Here is an 18,212-nt window from a genome sequence, read left to right on the forward strand (position 1 = left end):
TGTAAACACTGAGATCGAAAATAGAAAACATAGGTAATGCGTGTATATGCATATTTCAAAAGTTACTGGGGTTTATTTTTATTTCAGCACCACATCCATGACATCTACAAACGCATTGTTTAGATGTGTAATGCTATTGGGTAGACCAATTTACATATTCAACACGTTCCTAGTAATTGGAACTTAAATATCAATTGCAAACAAGGATGTAGTATTTCGTTTTGCAACCATAAAAACTAATGTGTGAAAGAAAAGTCTGTTTTGTTTTGTTTTTTTCTGTTTTAAATAAATTATATTATTGTCCTCAGACAGAGAGAGAAATTCATTTCTCTTCCTTAAGCTTTCAAATATTTTTGTTTACTTTTCGAAGTGACATCAGTTTGCAATTACTTTTAAATGTATTTGTTTGTTTTTGTCTCTTTTTTAACAAAAAAAAAGAAACGTTTTGTTTTCAACCCGTAATGATGTTTATTTTCAAGTACTTGTTCGTTTCGCTCCTGTTTGGTGTCCATGTCTATTTTTGTAGATTCTTTGTTTCAGTTTTTTTTCATTTTCAATCGCTCGCTTAGATCCCTAAATTTTGTTTTTAATTAGCTGGCCAGTGTCAAACATATAACACTTTACCGACATTTACCAACTTATTATTTTAACCATAGAAACGTTTTTCTATTATTTAATCTTTTAGCGTTAAAAAAATATATCAAATAATTAAAATCATAAAAAGTAGAAGTAGTTTTGTAGTTTGCTCCATAAAAATTATTTCAGCAACATTACGTTACAAAAAATTAAAATTTCCATTCTTTTAAAATGTCTTAAACAAAACATAGTATAATAAAGCAAGTAAATATTCGAAACTTAGGCTATGAGAACGAAACAATCTACCAGTCTGCCGCCAATCACCAAAAGTAAATATTAGACGAAGTATATTGATGATGTCGAAGATGATAAAGAAGTGTGGAAATCCATAAGGCAACTTATAATAATCAAGTACACAGCTTTTAGACTCGTTGACAATAGAGATATTTCTCTTGACTCTTAAATTTTCACAAATTCTGTTCACATCTATAGTTGTCATCTGTACTTAACTGTCATTTAGACGATGAATTTGATTATAGTTGATTGGTAATGAACTCTGTAAGACGTACATAATTCTTTATTAGTTAACTTGAGGATAGAAATTAACGTTTATCGTAGAAGGCTGAAGTTCTCTTGAAGCTATCATTATCCACTCTTACTTGAACAAAGGCAACATATTACACATTGTGCCTATGTAAGTATGTTAATATAATTATCTACATAGTACGTATGTTATTTTTCATACATGTTTGTTTTTATATGCTTAGTAATTAATATAAAGGGGGGAAAATGAATTTTATGAAACTAATTGATATTCTCATGTTAGACTAATGATGCTGTTATCCTCTCTCCTGCTTCATCTTATTATCTTCACACTACAATAAAACATGAAGGTTCGCAGAGAAAACAGAAATTGATGTGGAAGGGGAAGGTGGCGACCAGAGGTGCGAGGAGGGTATCGAGGTAGGCAGTGATAAGTTCGGTATGGTCATTCGGCCACTGAGGTTTTGGGGGTTTATGGATCGATTAGGTTGGAAGTAGTGGGGGAGGAAGGCACGGGGCGATGGAAGGAGTTCCACAAATGTCGTACCACTTCATTTCTGTAGAGGTTGGCCCGTCATACCACCACGTCAGCGCCCTTGTCCGCCAGTTTGATGACGATGCCATCGCAGTGATGAGGGAAATAGAGAGTGACAAGTTCGGTTCTGGAGTTGCTGTTGTGTTGTGATGGTTTTGGGAAGTTGAAGTGGTTAATTGCATGGCGACCAGCATCATTGAATAGATCCAGAGTGCTGAAATGGCTAGGAATCGGTGGTAACCGAAGCAAGTGAAGCAGTTGGTGCAGGAGAACTGTGGCCATAAAAAGCATATAGCTAGATGCAGTGCAGAAACCATTCAATTTCAGTATGGGTCTGGAACTGTGTCCATCTCCAATGTTTGTTTTGGCATGGTTTCTATGGTTAGAACACCTTTCCTAAAAACCGACCGTTTTACAGTGAATTGGGTGCTTTATCTATGAGACCAGCTCTAGTGAGGTTGCCAAGTAACTTGCAAGACAGAAAAGACTCTTTGAGTGGGATTGTAGTAGATGGGGAAGTGGCTTTATGTCAGGTGTTGAAAGGCTAAACTTTGATAGAGGGACAGACACAATTGTCTTGTTATAGAGGAGACACATGTTTATCTTGCATTATATAAGGATGGGTGGGAGTAGCTGGAAAGAAGACAATGATGGTAATGGCAAGGTGTCAGGGCATACTCTTAAGATAGAAGAAAGTGAATATGAGAGAATATAGACAAAGAATCTGGAAGGGTAGGTAGGTAAACTCATTAGAGTGAGAATGGCAGATGATTAAAGTTGGGCATAGAGGTGATTGTAATGAATAGAACAAGGAAACCTGAAGGAGAGAATGAAAGTCATACTAGTCATCTTTTTCTCAGACTCTGTATTATCTAATTTGTCTGTACACTTAATTTTGTATGGTGTTTGTTGGGGGAAGATTTAGCTGCTATCTCTAGCAGGTTGAGCAACCACATAGATACTCATTTACTAGCTTGTCTACTTTACTCTAGTAAAGACCGTATGTGTGCCTTCTCTATATGTTCAGCAACTGTTTAAAACTGAAATATTTTATAGGTCTAAGCAGGAGCTCCAATCTTTATGATGTAGCCTTTAAAATATATATATATATTGTTTCTATAAAGGTTAAAGAGATTTTAAAACCTCTCATTGTAATGAGCATTTATGGATGTCCTATTTGAGTGTGATTTGTTGGTACATACAGTTTGTGTTTTTGTTTAACGAGACCAAATTATCAAATCCCAATCGTAGGATCTTTTTTGTGGTAGATAATTGCATCATGTAGGAAATGTTGATGTTTTGTTTGAATAGGATTTATATACAGAAGATGATACAATAAAAATTAAATTAAATACTGAATGCTTAGGATTAGGTTGAGAGTCTGTGGTGGTGCTCTGAGTGATAATTAAATTGATAAAATGATGCCACAGGAGGAGTATGAAGTGAAATTCATGTAAAAAAATAACAACTTAGCTCTTGTCATATTTCTGACAGGGAAAGAGACTAGTGATGAGTAATGTTCAAAAGAAATAATCTAATGAATTGAGCTGTATGGATCATATGCTGGTGATCAAGAAATTAAACATTCAAAGTGTAAGCTCTGCCTGTTTGTGCATGTGTTTAGAAGGACAGCTTGCACAATGTACTTAGCTGTAGAGAATGAATCAAGATATAAACATACTTACTGCACTAAGTTTTGATGTTAGATTAATTAAACAAACTCATTTACATTATAATTGGGATTACTATGTGCATATATGTGTATGCATTTAATATTATTAATGCTTCTTAAGAACTTTAGAATAGTTGTTAAGGGAAAATGGCAGTTGAGGATTAGATGGAAAGTTGTGTACAGTCAGTGGATTGAAATAAAAGTAGACTCTGCTGTAGTAATAGTAGCATATACAACTTTATAGGAAAGTCAAATAACTTCTTATGATTACAGTCCAGAATATGTTTGTATGAAAGATCAACTGTTGGACATATTTGAACTTTCTGTAATGTTAGCAAGTGTTTATTGCTTCATGCAGTTGACTTCAGTGGGAGTAAATGAAGTTGCAATATGTAGTACCTGGTTACTTAGTCCCACAGGAAAGTATAAATTTGGCAATAGGCTGTTTGCACACCACACATCTCCTTCCCACAGTGCTCTGGTACTTAACTCAATAATTCTAAACAAGGGTGATAGCACCCCTTGGTTGGGGGTGCTACCGGTTAGGTTTAGAATCACTGTGGTATTGTAAACTCATAAAGAGGTACTATAAGAAGTACTGGGTGTTTAAAAGCTGTTATTTTCGTTAGAAATAAAATATTTAAATGAAGTGCAATACTTATATTTCAAATACATTTTCAAAAGAATTTTGTGTCGAACATAAAATATAATACATTGTTTTTTCAGTGAGCAAAAGTATGTGTTGATGTGACAAAATAAAAATTTTATTTTATTATATAAATCACCACCTTCTCTAGTAATTTTCATAAAATTCAGCCTAAGGAGTAATTGTCCAGGCAAATATTTAAAAGAAGGCATAGATAGGATAATATAAGGAAATATGGATAATAAACCACAGCATGAAATTACCGATTTCATTTAGATAATCTGCTTTTGATTTATTTGATTTGTAAAATATTGGAGGAGGTGTGCTATTTGGAGGAAGGGAGCATTAAGCTACAAAATGATGAGAAGCATTGAATTAACTGATCAAGTTCCACCACTTCTGAGACAACTAAATACATATGTGACTAACACCTTCTTCTAAAATATACCCCTTCACATTCCTCATACAATTAAATCTTTTAACTCTCAAACTCACAAATGTTTTTCCTTGCTGCTGAGTTGTAGTAATATTATCAATGAACACTGCAAACAATTCATGGAGGAAGACACTGGTACCAATCTGATTATCAAACTTTAACAACCTTTTATTAATTATATATATGTTCTGTTTATTCTATCATTCATAAACATTGCTTCATCATCATCATCGTTTTAATTTCCAGACTTGCAGAGGTCAGACAGATTTCATTGTGGCACATTTTTTATGGCTGGATACTCTTTCAGTTGCAAACCTTCACTTGCCTCCAAGCAAGCTAATTTCCCTATGGCCATTTTCACAAAAGATTGGAAATGAAAGAACCGTTTTTATGATGGTGATGCTCATTTGCAACTATCACATGACGTCAAGACAAGGCAACACAAACACACACACACTCTCTCTCTCTCTCTCACACACATGCACACACACACACACACATTCATACAACAGATTTCTTTCAGTTTCTGCCTACCAAATCCACTCACAAGATTTTGTTCATCCCTGGACTGTAGTAGAAGACACTTTCCCAAGGTGGCATGCCATGGGACCGAACTTGAAACTGTGTGCTTGAGAAGCAAATTTCTTAACCACACAGCTATATCTGTTCCATAAATACATAAAGAAGATCTCACTCTATTTGTTGATATTTATTATATTCTGTTTCCCTTAACTTCTCATCCCATTTCACATGTTATGACCAGTTCTCTACCTCTGGTCTGTCCTCTCAAACTTCTATTCTTATCTATCATAAATCTCATGATATTTTTCCATAGATATCTTTGGTCTCTTTCTTCTAGTTCTATCTTTCATTATCTCTGATGTCTCTTGTCACTAGTCTCTTCTGTGTTCACATTTAATTATCTCTCATTTTTTACTATCTCTTTTTTTTTAGTGCATCTGGTAATAACTGAGTTGACAATTTCTCACACAAGACACATCGAGATACATGAAAAATATGAAAAACTGAAGAATGATTTAATAGAGGAAGTACAACAGTGGTTATCTAACCTAAAGAAATATTCCAACATTAATTGAAAAATGAATGGAAAATTTAGCACAGTTGATGTAAATATTCACCACATGTTATATGCTTGAGTTGATTCATATAAATTCAAGGATTAAATCTTGGAGAAGAAATCTGTCCTCAAACATAGTTGAAAGATGTTATGTATAACCGAGACAAAAGTACAAATATTTTCACATATTTATGTCAGATAAAATAGACTGTATTATCAGTAAGTTTTGATCTCCTGACTATTCAGTAGTCTAGCATGTTAATCACAGTGTCTCTTTGCCTTCTAACCACACAATTTATTTTCACAAAATTATATAGTAATAATAAAAAGGAATAATATTTTATGACTGACAAATCACATTATGGAGGAGAGACTGTCTGAGAATCGGGTTTATAAGGAAACACAATGTGAGAATAATGAGTTTTCTCACCAAACTGAAGGAGATGTAGGGAAGAAATCATACCACTGTGACATCAAAGGAAAGACATTCATGAAAAGTAAGGACCGCAATGAAGACAAACCATTTCAAGCAAGTTCAAATGTTTACTGTTCTAAAATATGTGGTAAAGGATTCATCAGAAGTTGTTCTGTATCTCCACATCAGTGTACTGAGACATGTGAGAAACAATATCACTGTGGTATATGTGGTGAAGCATTTTCTTGGAATGAAGATGAACATTCAGCTAGTCATGTATGCACTCATACAGGGGAAAAATCATACTGTTGTGAATTCTGTGGCAAAACATTTGCTTATATTGGAATTGCAAATACCCACAAACGTACACACACAGGTGAGAAACCATTCCACTGTGATATCTGTGGGAAAGTATTCTCTCGTAAGGGTATCTTAACTGTTCACAAACGTACACACACAGGTGAGAAACCATACCACTGTGATATCTGTGGTAAAACATTCTCTCGTAATAGCCAAGTGATTGTTCATAAGCGTAGTCATACAGGTGAGAAACCATACCAATGTGATATCTGTGGTAACAAATTTTCTATGCATGTACATTTAGTTAATCATAAACGTACTCACACAGGAGAAAAACCCTTCCACTGTGATATCTGCGGTAAAACATTCTCTCGTAATGCTGAATTAACTATTCATAAACGCAGTCATACAGGTGAGAAACCATACCAATGTGATATCTGTGGGAAAACATTCCCTCGTAAAAATACTTTGACTATTCACAAACGTACTCACACAGGGGAGAAACCATACCACTGTGATATATGTAGTAAAACATTTTCTTGTAATAGTGACTTGACTGTTCACAAACGTATTCACACAGGTGAGAAACCATACCATTGTGATATCTGCGGTACAACATTTTCTCGTAATGATAAATTAACTATTCACAAACGTAGCCATACAGGTGAGAAGCCATTTTCCTGTGATATCTGTGGTAAAACATTCTCTCAGAAGCCTAGTTTAACTTCTCATATACTTACTCACACAGGTGAGAAACAGTACCCTTGTGATATCTGTAGTAAAAGTTTTTCTACAAATTCTAATTTAACTATTCACAAACGTATTCATACAGGTGAGAAACCATACCATTGTGATATTTGTGGTAAAAAGTTTTCTCGCAATTTTCATTTGACTAGACACATAAGCATTCACACAATTTAAAAACTATAATACTATAAAATCTGATAATTCAGTTTCTAATGATGGTAAATCGACTGTTCATATACCTACCTACACAAGTAAGAAACCTTCGTTTCTTACCTGTGAGTTGCTTTGTGAAAATATTCCCTTAATTGTTCATATATAACTTGAGAATTGATACCACAGGGAATTCTGTGGTCAAACAGTCTCTCAGAATGTTAATTTGACTTGATAGACATATTTACATCATCCATATCATCATTGTTATTGTTTCAATGCCAGATTTACCATGCTTTCATGGGTCATATCGAATTCATTGATCAAATTTTCTATGGCTGGATGCCCTTGTTTTCACTAACCCTCACCTGTTAGTATTTCATCATGGCTGGACATGTTTTCATGGAAGATTGGAAATGAAAGACACCACTTGTATGATAGTAGTGCTTGTTTGTAATTGACACCAAATGTCCAGACAAGTAGAGACACACACATATGCATATGTAAATATATAATAATCTTCCAGTTTCTAACTACCAAATCCACTCATAAGGCTATCGTAGGTTTGGAGTTATAGGAGAAAACACCTGCTCAATGTGTCGCAGTGGGACTGAACCCAAAACCACCGTGTAATAAATCAAACCATTGAGTAAGCATTTCCCTGATATCTATGGTTAAGTTATTTGAAAGATTAGGTTGGTTAATCACAAATTAATCCACTCAGGTAAAAAAGCAAACCCTTGAATTCTATGGGTATACATTGCCTCAGAATGCTCATTCAGTACATGATATATTCATGTATATAATAACCAAACCAATGTGAGATTTGAGGGAAAACATTATCTCAGTACTAATTTAATTAGTCACAAATATACTTAAAACTCAAACTTCATTGAAAAATATTATCACAAAATTATATCAAACCACAGAAAAGTAGTTGGGGAGATGTACTTCAGTAGAATATTTATCATCATCATCGCTTAATGTCCACTTTCCCATGCTTATATGGGTCAAATAGAACTTGTTGAGGCAGATGCTCTTCCTGTCGCCAACCCTCACTTGTTTCCAAGCAAGGTAATAATTTCCCCGTAGCCAGACATGTTTTCAAGGAAGACTGGAAATGAAGGACACCCTTTGTATGCTGGTGACACTTGTCTACAACCATTGTGATGTCCAAACAAGTGGACACTAACACACACACACACACATTTATGATAGACTTTCAGTTTCCATGTACCAAATGCACTCACATGGCTTTGGTTGACTCAGGGCTATAGAAGAGACACTTGCCCATGGTGCCATGCAATGGGACTGAACCCAAAACCATGTAGTTAGAAAGTAAATTAAATTACATGGCTCCCACCCTCTGGGAAAATGGCTAATGTGAGAATTTATGCATTTTGATTGTGAAATACTATATCATTTCAGAAATTTTTGTCATATTTGTAATTTTATTGGAAAATTACAAATACACAGCTGTCATATTTAGCATCAATTATTCTTATAAGTTTGTCATGCAACACATCTCTAGGGGTGAGAACCTTTTTGAAAACATCCACACACTGATCTTTTCTTCTCATTAAAATATATATTTTATATTTTTCAAGTGATTAAATTTTAACTTTTATGAAAGACAGTAATTTCAATTTAATTATTTAAACCTTGTCTCAGAATCTGCATTTTATACACACACACAGAGTTTTAAAATTAGCATTAGAAATATTTGGTTGATATGTTTCCTAATTATTTATTTGAGAATGATTTGATTACAAACTCACAATTATCAGTTTTGCTGCTACGAGCATTTAAAAATTCATTGTAAGTGCTTTTTTCTGTGATTTAATAATACTGGAATTATGTTTGGTGGGTGCTTATGTTCATAGCTGCCTTTTATTCTCTATTAGAGTTTGCCAAAATATATTATCCTCTATTTAAGACACATACAAAAACAGTAGAAATAATGAGTTGCAGTTAACTTGGCAAAGGCAGAGGTCAAGAAACTAAATTTACCTCAGTTATAAAGACTGTGAGAACTTCTATAATTTCTGTTTATATATATCAGAAAAGGATCAAAAGCCCTTCATGAGCCATAAGCTCATAAGGCTAGTTTCCCAGATTCTATTGCGTATACATTCCCCACTGGATGGACACCAGTCCATTGCAGGGTTTCTCATTTTAGCAGTTGAGTGGACTAGCACAATATGAAATGTGTTTTGCTCAAGATTCTAATGCATTGCCCACTCCAGTGATTGAAATCACGATAAGTTTTCTTAGATACCAATTCAATTAATAAACATTAAAAGCTGATTGAGCAACTACTTTTAAACTAAGTGTATAGTTGGATGAAATGGTGATTGTAATGGAACAAAATATAGGTGGGCAGGGCAATAAGGAATATTTACTGCATTTTTGATTTTAAGAAAAAAGAATTTTTTACAAATGTTCGTTACCTTACAAAAACTGTATCAGCTAAGCAAATGTCATTCTCTATATGCATTAAAAAAATTTTCATAAAATTATCGCCATTCTCTTTGAGCTTATAAAAGACAAATTCAGCTGGGACAAAATGAATAAGCCAAGATAAGTCAAATTTGCGTCTTCAGTTTTCCAGAATAACATTTGTAAAACGATTTATATATGTCAATATTCTTAAACATCAGAAAGATCAGAAATGCTGCAAAATTTTAAAATATTTAAGTCATGAAACTGGATCATGGAAAAATGGTACCTGATATGGAATTAACAAAACTTGACTAAATCTAAAAGTTCAACATAAGATATTCTCTATAACTTCACAATCTGCTTGAGTGGCTCTCTTCCCAATACATTTACACATCAGGAAATTAAAGAAAATAAATTATTGAAATTAGTCATCACTCATTTTGCTCCATTTTAGACATCATCTTTTGAAAATTATTAAATTAAACATTAGTGTAGAAAAAATTGATTTGGAATCCAACAGAGAAAAGAATATTGATTGTTAGGCACCAAAAATTATCCAAGTATTTTATTAGGAACCTCAATTACAACTGGCTCAAATTTGAGGAAAAATTTCTTGAAAAAAAAAGTACCTGACTTTGTTTCAAATTCTCAACTTCAGCAACAACTATGCTGACCAGTTTTTACTCCCAAGGATAATGCAACAGTACAAAATGATGATGCAATACTTGCAATGTAATGGTTTCAAACAGGTAAGGGGAAAATAACGAGAAATCAGAAATTACGCATTTTACCCCAGTTACCAATCTTGCCCACAACCACCGCAATTAAGAATGAAGTGAAGATGATTTAGAACATAAAAATAAATCGGAACCCGAGCATGGCCTCAGACTCTGGCCAAAAGAATCATAGTTCAGTTTTAATTTAAAAGTGAGAAAGATATAATAAAAGTCTTCAAGCTGATTCATCATCATCTGGTCAAGCTTGCTTGGACATTTTTAACCCATGCACACCATCTATCTTGGTCCTGCATTAGTTGAGGAAGGCATTCAGTGTCGCTGGTGAGTTGATCTACATACATTGTATTCAGACCAACTCAAGTACGATCAGCACCTGTTTAGCTCACTAGCAATGACCTGCAAAGTACAAGCAGATCTCCATACAGCTGTTTATTGGCGAGATGTGTTCCCCAAGATATGTTTAAGACTGCTCTTAATATTTGGGTGTAAGTTCCATCTAACTTGGATGCCAGTTTCTCAATAAGCATCGGGCTGTTGCTCCATATAAAAGGACTGAGTCTACTATTTATTGGAAAAAATTCCTCCTAAAGTTGTCTGACACGGTTGATTTTTCAGATAACATCCAGTTTGTTTAAGGTCAACCATGCTTTGGCTGTCCATGTTTTTACATCCTCTTCAGTTGAGGCTTTCTCAGAACGGATGTGCATGAAATCATCAACTTGACTGATAGTATCTCTGCTGCTTTTGGTGATGGATCCTTGTTGAACAGTGCCTTAAACACTGAGTCTTACAATACTTTTGAAGGAGTGAACAGTGACCACAAAATTTCGTCCTGTCTCACATACAACTGGTCAGTTTTAACGAACAACAGTGACCATAAAATTTCATCTTGACTTGCATATGACTAGTCAGTTTTAACAAACAACAGAGAAATCTGCAATCAATACACCATAGCAGTTAGAAACAGATTTGAGCTACTACAAAATGAAATTAAAGAAAACCCCTACAACACAGCATACAATAATTTTGTAATGTGTCACACAGAAGTTGCAAAAAAAAAAAAAGGCCATCAGACTAAGAACTAACAAACGACTTCCCTAGGATGACCTAGAGAAAGCACCTCCAAGCTAACAAGCACAATACTGATGAGAAACCTCAATACTTTTAGTCTATGCTGCTAACATTATTTATATATCTAACTCTTGCTAACAATATAAGTAGCATACTCTGCTTAGGCATTAGAAACCACGAAAGAAAAGAAACAAGGACTTATAGAAAACCTGCAACTAAGAGATAAATTTGTTTGTCAGATCTGAATTGAGCATAGCTGATTTAATTAGAAATAGTGGTCCACTTGTGTATACCAGAAAAAGTTATTCGCTGCATAACAAATTCGGTGTTGAAATTTTTATTTAGTTAACTGTAGAATTACTTCCCCTGACAATTTTCTTAATTCCATATTCCGTTCACTTGCTGCAGTTGTTTGATGTAAATTGATATTCTTTTGTCAGTTTTAGTAGACTAAAACTGCTACATAGTTGGATCAAACTAAATATAGTTGATTGGTATTTAACTGAGTATGGTTTCTTTATTACGTTGAGCCAAAAATGGAAATCAAGTTTTGTTGTAGAATCCTGAAGCTGTTATTGTTCACTTAGCACTTAGGTTGTTAATGCTTAAGCAAATGTAACATCTTCCATATGAAGTCTATATTAATATTTATACCCATCAATATTGTTGACATGTCATTTCTCATGCGTCTGTTTGCTTTGATATTGCTTATAATTAAAATAAAAGAAAGAAGCTGAAAGAACACAAAATGAATTTTACGAAACTAATTGTTATGACATCACACGAGATTCTCGTGGACCAAGGTTGCCGTTATCCTCTCCTACTTTATTAATTCTGCACTTCATAACAAAACATGAAAGTTCATAGAAAATAAAGAAAAAAGCAGAAATTGCAGTGAATTGATTTTGTGTTGAGGTATGAAATGTCTAATGTCTCGAATATTCGTCTTACTTCGTATAGAAAGAATATAGAGGCTAATACCACGATCACAGGCAGACAAGGCAAACTGCTACGCTTAGGAATTTTTATGGATTAACTTTTGCCAACACAGACCACTACCACCAACAGCACCATTCCCTTGGATTTAAGATCTTAGCTTCTCATAAAATATGGCGGACATTGGGAATTGAACCCCTCCTCTCTGACAAAACTTATTGCTTCTCGTTAAAGTGAGAGCGTTTCGTTATTTTTGTTAGATAATACATTTTTCTTAGTAAAATGAAAAATTAGTATTAATTTGCTTTCTTCATATATGTATGTATATATATGTGTGTGTATATATATATAGAGAGAGACGCTTATTATAATCACGGATTATATTATCAAAGGTTATTGTCATCAAAATCAAACTTTTCTAAATACTTTATTTAATGTCAAGTAAAGAGTTATTCACTTATTGCTCTAGAGATTGTTATCAAAATTTTCAGTTAATCTGTTTTCGTTGACATTTGTCAGAGGCCAAACAAAGTTGTGATATTGATATTTATTTATATTGTTTCCTAATTAAATAAAGTGAGCATAGGCGACTATTAAAACATCATGATGAAAGAGGTAAATAAGAAACGTAAAGATTTGTCTTTACAAGAAAAACTAAACATATTGGGGTGTTATGATAAGTTACCCAAAATGAGCCAGCGCAGTGCTGCTGTTTACTTGAATATTTCCCAACCACTTTTGTGTAAGATTTTAAAAAACAGATCTAGTATTGAAAAATTAGCACTTTCTAATGAGAACATAGATCGTAAGAGAGTACGGTCTGGCAAAGATAGTCAAATTGAGTCAGCATTGAAAATTTGGTTTGGCAATGTTCGTGAAAAGAATACAACAATTAATGGCCCGCTAATGCGCCAAAAGGCAGAAGAGTTTGCAAAAGAAATGGGTAAAACAAATTTCACACCAACTGAAGGTTGGTTTAACAGATGGAAAAGACGAGAGAATATTGTATACAAGCGTGTTCATGGCGAGGGGAAAAGGGCTAATGTTTCATCAGCTGAAATGTGGATTAAGACAGAATGGCCAAAAATTATTGCTGAATATTCTCCGGAAGATATTTACAATGCAGACGAAACAGGGATTTATTTTCGAGCAATGCCGGAACATACTTATTCGTTAAAAAATGAAAATGCCAAAGGATTTAAATGTTCAAAAGAGCAAGTGACAGTTCTATGTTGCGCTAATATGAAAGGACAGAAACGAGAGCTTGTGGTTATTGGAAAAAGTAAAAATCCTGTGTGTTTTAAAGGTGTCAAAAGTTTACCTGTTCGTTACTGTTCAAATGCTAATGCTTGGATGACTACAGATATTTTTAACAACTGGTTACTTATGTGGGATTTGGAATTAAAGCGAAAAATTGTACTGTTAGTTGACAATTGTTTGGCACATAGAAATAATTTGTCATTAAAAAACATCAAATTAATTTTATTACCTTCAGATACTACATCATTAATTCAACCATGTGACCAAGGCATCACACGAGCTTTAAAAGCTTATTATCGTAGAGAAATTTGTATAAGAATTTTACCTGAAATTGATGATAGTCAAAGCCAGTCGGATGTAAATGCAATCGCAAAACAGATTTCCCTTCTTGATGTATTGCATATGCTAGCAATGTCATGGGACCAAGTATCAGTGAAGACTATTGAAAACTGTTTCAAAAAAAGTGGATTTTGTAAAGCAAACACAGAAACCCTTGTTAACAATGAATTAGAACTTATTACAAATGAAATTCTTGACAGAAACCCAGATGACATGCAAAAAGAAGAGTTTGACTATTGGTTGGCTATCGATGACAAAGTGGAATTGGAGGCTACAATGACAGTGTCAGAAATATGCCAGGCTGTTACAGATACAGATTCTAAATTAGAAGAGAATGAGCTAAATCCAGAAGAAGAAATTCCAGAGATTCCAACCAATGCTCAGATGCGAGAAGCTCTAAAAATACTTCGTCGTGGTGTGCAACATCGATCAGCAGAATTTCAAAAGCAGTATGAGTATGAGCGGTTTGTTAATGAACTACTAAATGTAAACAGTATGCACAATCAACAATGGGTAAGTTTTTTTTTTTCTTCTTTAAATAAATAATTGTTAATAATAAGTGGTGGGTGGGTGGTTAAGAAGTTTGCTTCCCAACTACATGGTTTCAAGTTCAACCCCACTACATGGCATCAAGTTCAACCCCACTACATGGCATCTTGGGCAAATGTCTTCTGCTATAGCCTTGTGAGTAGATATGGTAGATAAAAACTGAAAGAAGTCCATCGTTTATACACACACATACATATGTCCATGTGTATATGGGTCTCCTCTTCACATCACATGCTAGTTATAAATGTGTGTCACTCATTTGCTGTGAAAACATTCTTTTACTTTTTTCAGTCATTTGACTGTAGCCATGCTGGAGCACCACCTTTGGTCAAACAAATCAACCCCCAGGACTTATTCTTTGTAAGCCTAGTACTTATTCTATTGGTCTTTTTTGACAAACCACTAAGTTACAGGGACATAAACACACCAACATTGGTTGTCAAGTGATAGTGGGGGAACAAATACAGACAGACAAACATATTTATCAGGCTGTTGCTGATGCAGATTCTAAATTAGAAGAGAATGAACTGAAGAAATTCCAACCAATGCTCAGGTGCCAAATCCACTCACAAGGCTTTGGTTGGCCTGAGGCTATAGTAGAAGACACTTGCCCAAGGTGCCACAGATAAGACTGAACCTGGAACCATGTGGTTGAAAAGCAAGCTTCTTACCATACAGCCATGCCTGTGCTTATCTACCATGTAGAAATATTATCTTGCTTGGAAACAAGTGAGGATTGGCAACAGGAAGGGCATTCAACTGTAGAAAATTTGCTTCCACAAACACTGTCCAACCCATGGAAGAGTGGATAGTTAAACAATAATGTCAGTTTCCAATTCATTTAAATAATAATTTGAAGTTAATTAATTTCATATCCTGGCATGGGTGTGTGGTAAGAAGCTTGCTTCCCATTCACATGGTTCCGGGTTCAGTCCCATTGTGTGGTTCCTTGAGTGTGATGTCAACCAAAGCCTTGTGAGTGGATTATGTATGTATATTTATGTGTTTTTGTCTTTGTGTTTGTCTTCCCACCATCGCTTGACAACCGATGTCAGTGTGTTTACGTCCCAATAACTGAGTGGTTTGGCAAAGAAACTGATAGAATAAGTACTAGGCTTACAAAGAATAACTCCTAGGGTTGATTTCTTTCACTAAAACCCTTTAAGGCAGTGCTCCAGCATGGCTACTGTCAACTGACTGAAACGAGGAAGTTCTCATTACTTTTATCCTCTGCTGCAGAGGTTGAGTTTTGTGATGTCTGCCTAAAACATGGTGTCAGAAAGGGATGAATATTTCATGCATATATAGACAAATTGTTGAGATAGAAGATTAATAGTAACTTTATAGCAAGCTATCAGAGTATGAGAATCTTGTGGTACTTTGATGTCATAACATCATTTTTACTTAAAGTTAAGATAGAGGCTTTTATAAATCTTTACAAAAAGTAATGCCTAAGTTTTGTTACAAACACAGAGTCTTGTATTTCTATTGAACTTATCTATGCAATAATGCAGGTTATGAAATTCTTGTAATTCTTTGTGTTGTATTCTGTTATATCTTTGTATTGAAATGTGTTTCATTTTTTTTACTGTCTCTTAATTTTAGTGTGTCTGGTATTACTGAAGTGATCATTTCTCACGCAAGTTACATCAACAGATCCATGAAGAATCCAAAAAAATTGAAGAACTGATTTAATAATGAAGACATCACAGTGGTTATCTAAGTTAATGAAAGTGATTTGAAATAAATCTCCTGAGTGATATTGCAATGGAAACACTTGAAAAAGCCATTATTATATAATGTGTTACATATCTGGATATATTTTGATAAGTGGAGCAAATGCAGTTATGTTTGAATTGATTAGCTTTAATTACAAAATTAAAATCTGAGGGAATAAATTTATCCCTTAATATATTTGAAAATATTTATTTATACTTGAGACATAACTACAAATATTTTCAAATATTCATTATTTGAAGAGAAAATAGACTGTATTATAATCTGTAAGTTTTGATCTCATGATCTTGTGCTCAATAGTCTAGCACATTAATCGCAGTGTCATTTGCCTTATAAAACATTATATTTGTGTTCTATGAACAACAAATCACATTATGGAGGAGAGGCTGCACGAGAATCAGGTTTATAAGGAAACACAAAGGGAAAATAATGAAATTTCCTTACCAAACTGAGGAAGACGAAGAGAAGAAATTATATGTCTGTGATATCAAGGGAAAGACATTTAGAAAATGTAAGGACATCAATGAACTCAAATCACTTCACACAAGTTCAAATATTTACTTTTGTAAAGTTTGCTCTAAAGATTTCATTATAAATGGTTCTTTGTCAGTGCACAAATACACTTACATAACTAAGAAACCACAGCACTATTAACTGCAGTAAGGCATACTCTTGGAGTGATTATTTGACAAGTCACAAACATATTCACACAGGTAAGAAAGCATACTGTTGTATTTGTGGTTAAACATTTTCCTCAATGTTTACTCAAGTGAGAAATCTTGTCTGTGCTATGTGGTAAAACATTCTTTCTTAATTGTGAATGTTCATGGGTGTAAGTCATACAGATGTGAAATTATACCACTGTTCTTTATAAAAAAAAAAAACTCTGGTTAAGATCACTTGACAAGTCACAACATACACATACAGATGAGAAACAGTATCACTGATATCTGGTATAAAATTCTCTCAATAATACCTGACTGATTGCAAATGTACTCGTGCAAGGGAGAAACCATACTATTGTAATGTCTATTATAAAATATTCATTTGTAGCAGTGAATTGATTATTCACAAACATAATCACACAGCTGAGAAACCATGTCACTATGATATATGTGGAAAAAATATTCCTTCAGAAATCTTAACTCCCCATATAAATATTGATACAGACAAGAAAATGTACCTTTGTGATATCTTTTAGATATTCTGGTCTAACTCCTCATACATGTGAGAAACCTTACCACTGTGATGTCTATAGAGAAAATTTTTAGACATATCTATAGTCTCACTCATTTATGTTAGGAACTGAACCATTGTGATGTTCATGGTAAAACATTCTCTTATATTAGAAATATAAACTAGTCACAAACAAATCTCCTCAGATAAGAAATCATAGCCTTGAATTCTGTAGTCAAACATTCTTTAAGAATGCTTACCCAACTCATATACAGATTAGTACGTTAAATAAACCAAACCATTGTGCTGTCTTTTATAAAACATTATCTCAAAATACTGATTTAATTGGTCACAATTTACTCAAGAAACTGAAAACTGTTATTACAATAATAAATCAAGCTACAGTAGGATGGTCATGGTGAGAGTTCACTGGAGCTTTTGGCTTACTTCAAGAAATGGATGAATGTTGTATTTATAGAGTTTCATTGTGAAATATTACCATTTTGTTTCAGAATCGTTTCCCATATTTATGATTTTTATATAAAAATTTTTATTTACACCTTTAATATTTAGCATCCATTATTCTCTGCATTAGTCTTTATTGCATGAAACATTTGTGGTTCAAAAACTCTGAAAATATCCATATACAGATCACAAACCATTTTTTTACTATTGTAATATTTACATTTTCCCAATGGTTTAAATTTTTATAGAAGTCAGAAGCAGCAATTCATTTTTACAACCTTCATTTCAGAATATGTGTATGTATGTATGTATATATATATATATATATATACACACACACACACACACATACATATACATGTGTGTATATATATATATATATATATATATATATATATATAT

At 33.7% G+C, this 18,212-nt stretch overlaps 2 protein-coding genes across 2 annotated transcripts; both read left to right on the plus strand.

Moving 5' to 3' along the window:
* The first annotated feature begins 515 nt into the window (after nt 1–515).
* LOC106881328 (zinc finger protein OZF) lies at nt 516–11,595 on the plus strand. The gene is made up of 2 exons (XM_014931675.2): nt 516–1,270; nt 5,363–11,595. Exon 2 carries the CDS (start codon nt 5,848–5,850, stop codon nt 7,120–7,122), a length of 1,275 nt encoding a protein of 424 aa, XP_014787161.1. The 5' UTR covers nt 516–1,270; nt 5,363–5,847; the 3' UTR covers nt 7,123–11,595.
* Nucleotides 11,596–12,133: 538 nt separating this feature from the next.
* LOC106881326 (tigger transposable element-derived protein 6-like) lies at nt 12,134–17,911 on the plus strand. Its single transcript, XM_014931672.2, has 2 exons — nt 12,134–14,396; nt 16,038–17,911. Exons 1-2 carry the CDS (start codon nt 12,888–12,890, stop codon nt 16,053–16,055), a joined length of 1,527 nt encoding a protein of 508 aa, XP_014787158.1. The 5' UTR covers nt 12,134–12,887; the 3' UTR covers nt 16,056–17,911.
* Nucleotides 17,912–18,212: the final 301 nt, after the last annotated feature.

Source organism: Octopus bimaculoides, chromosome 7, assembly GCF_001194135.2.
Source record: "Octopus bimaculoides isolate UCB-OBI-ISO-001 chromosome 7, ASM119413v2, whole genome shotgun sequence".
In the NCBI taxonomy this organism is placed as follows: domain Eukaryota; kingdom Metazoa; phylum Mollusca; class Cephalopoda; order Octopoda; family Octopodidae; genus Octopus; species Octopus bimaculoides.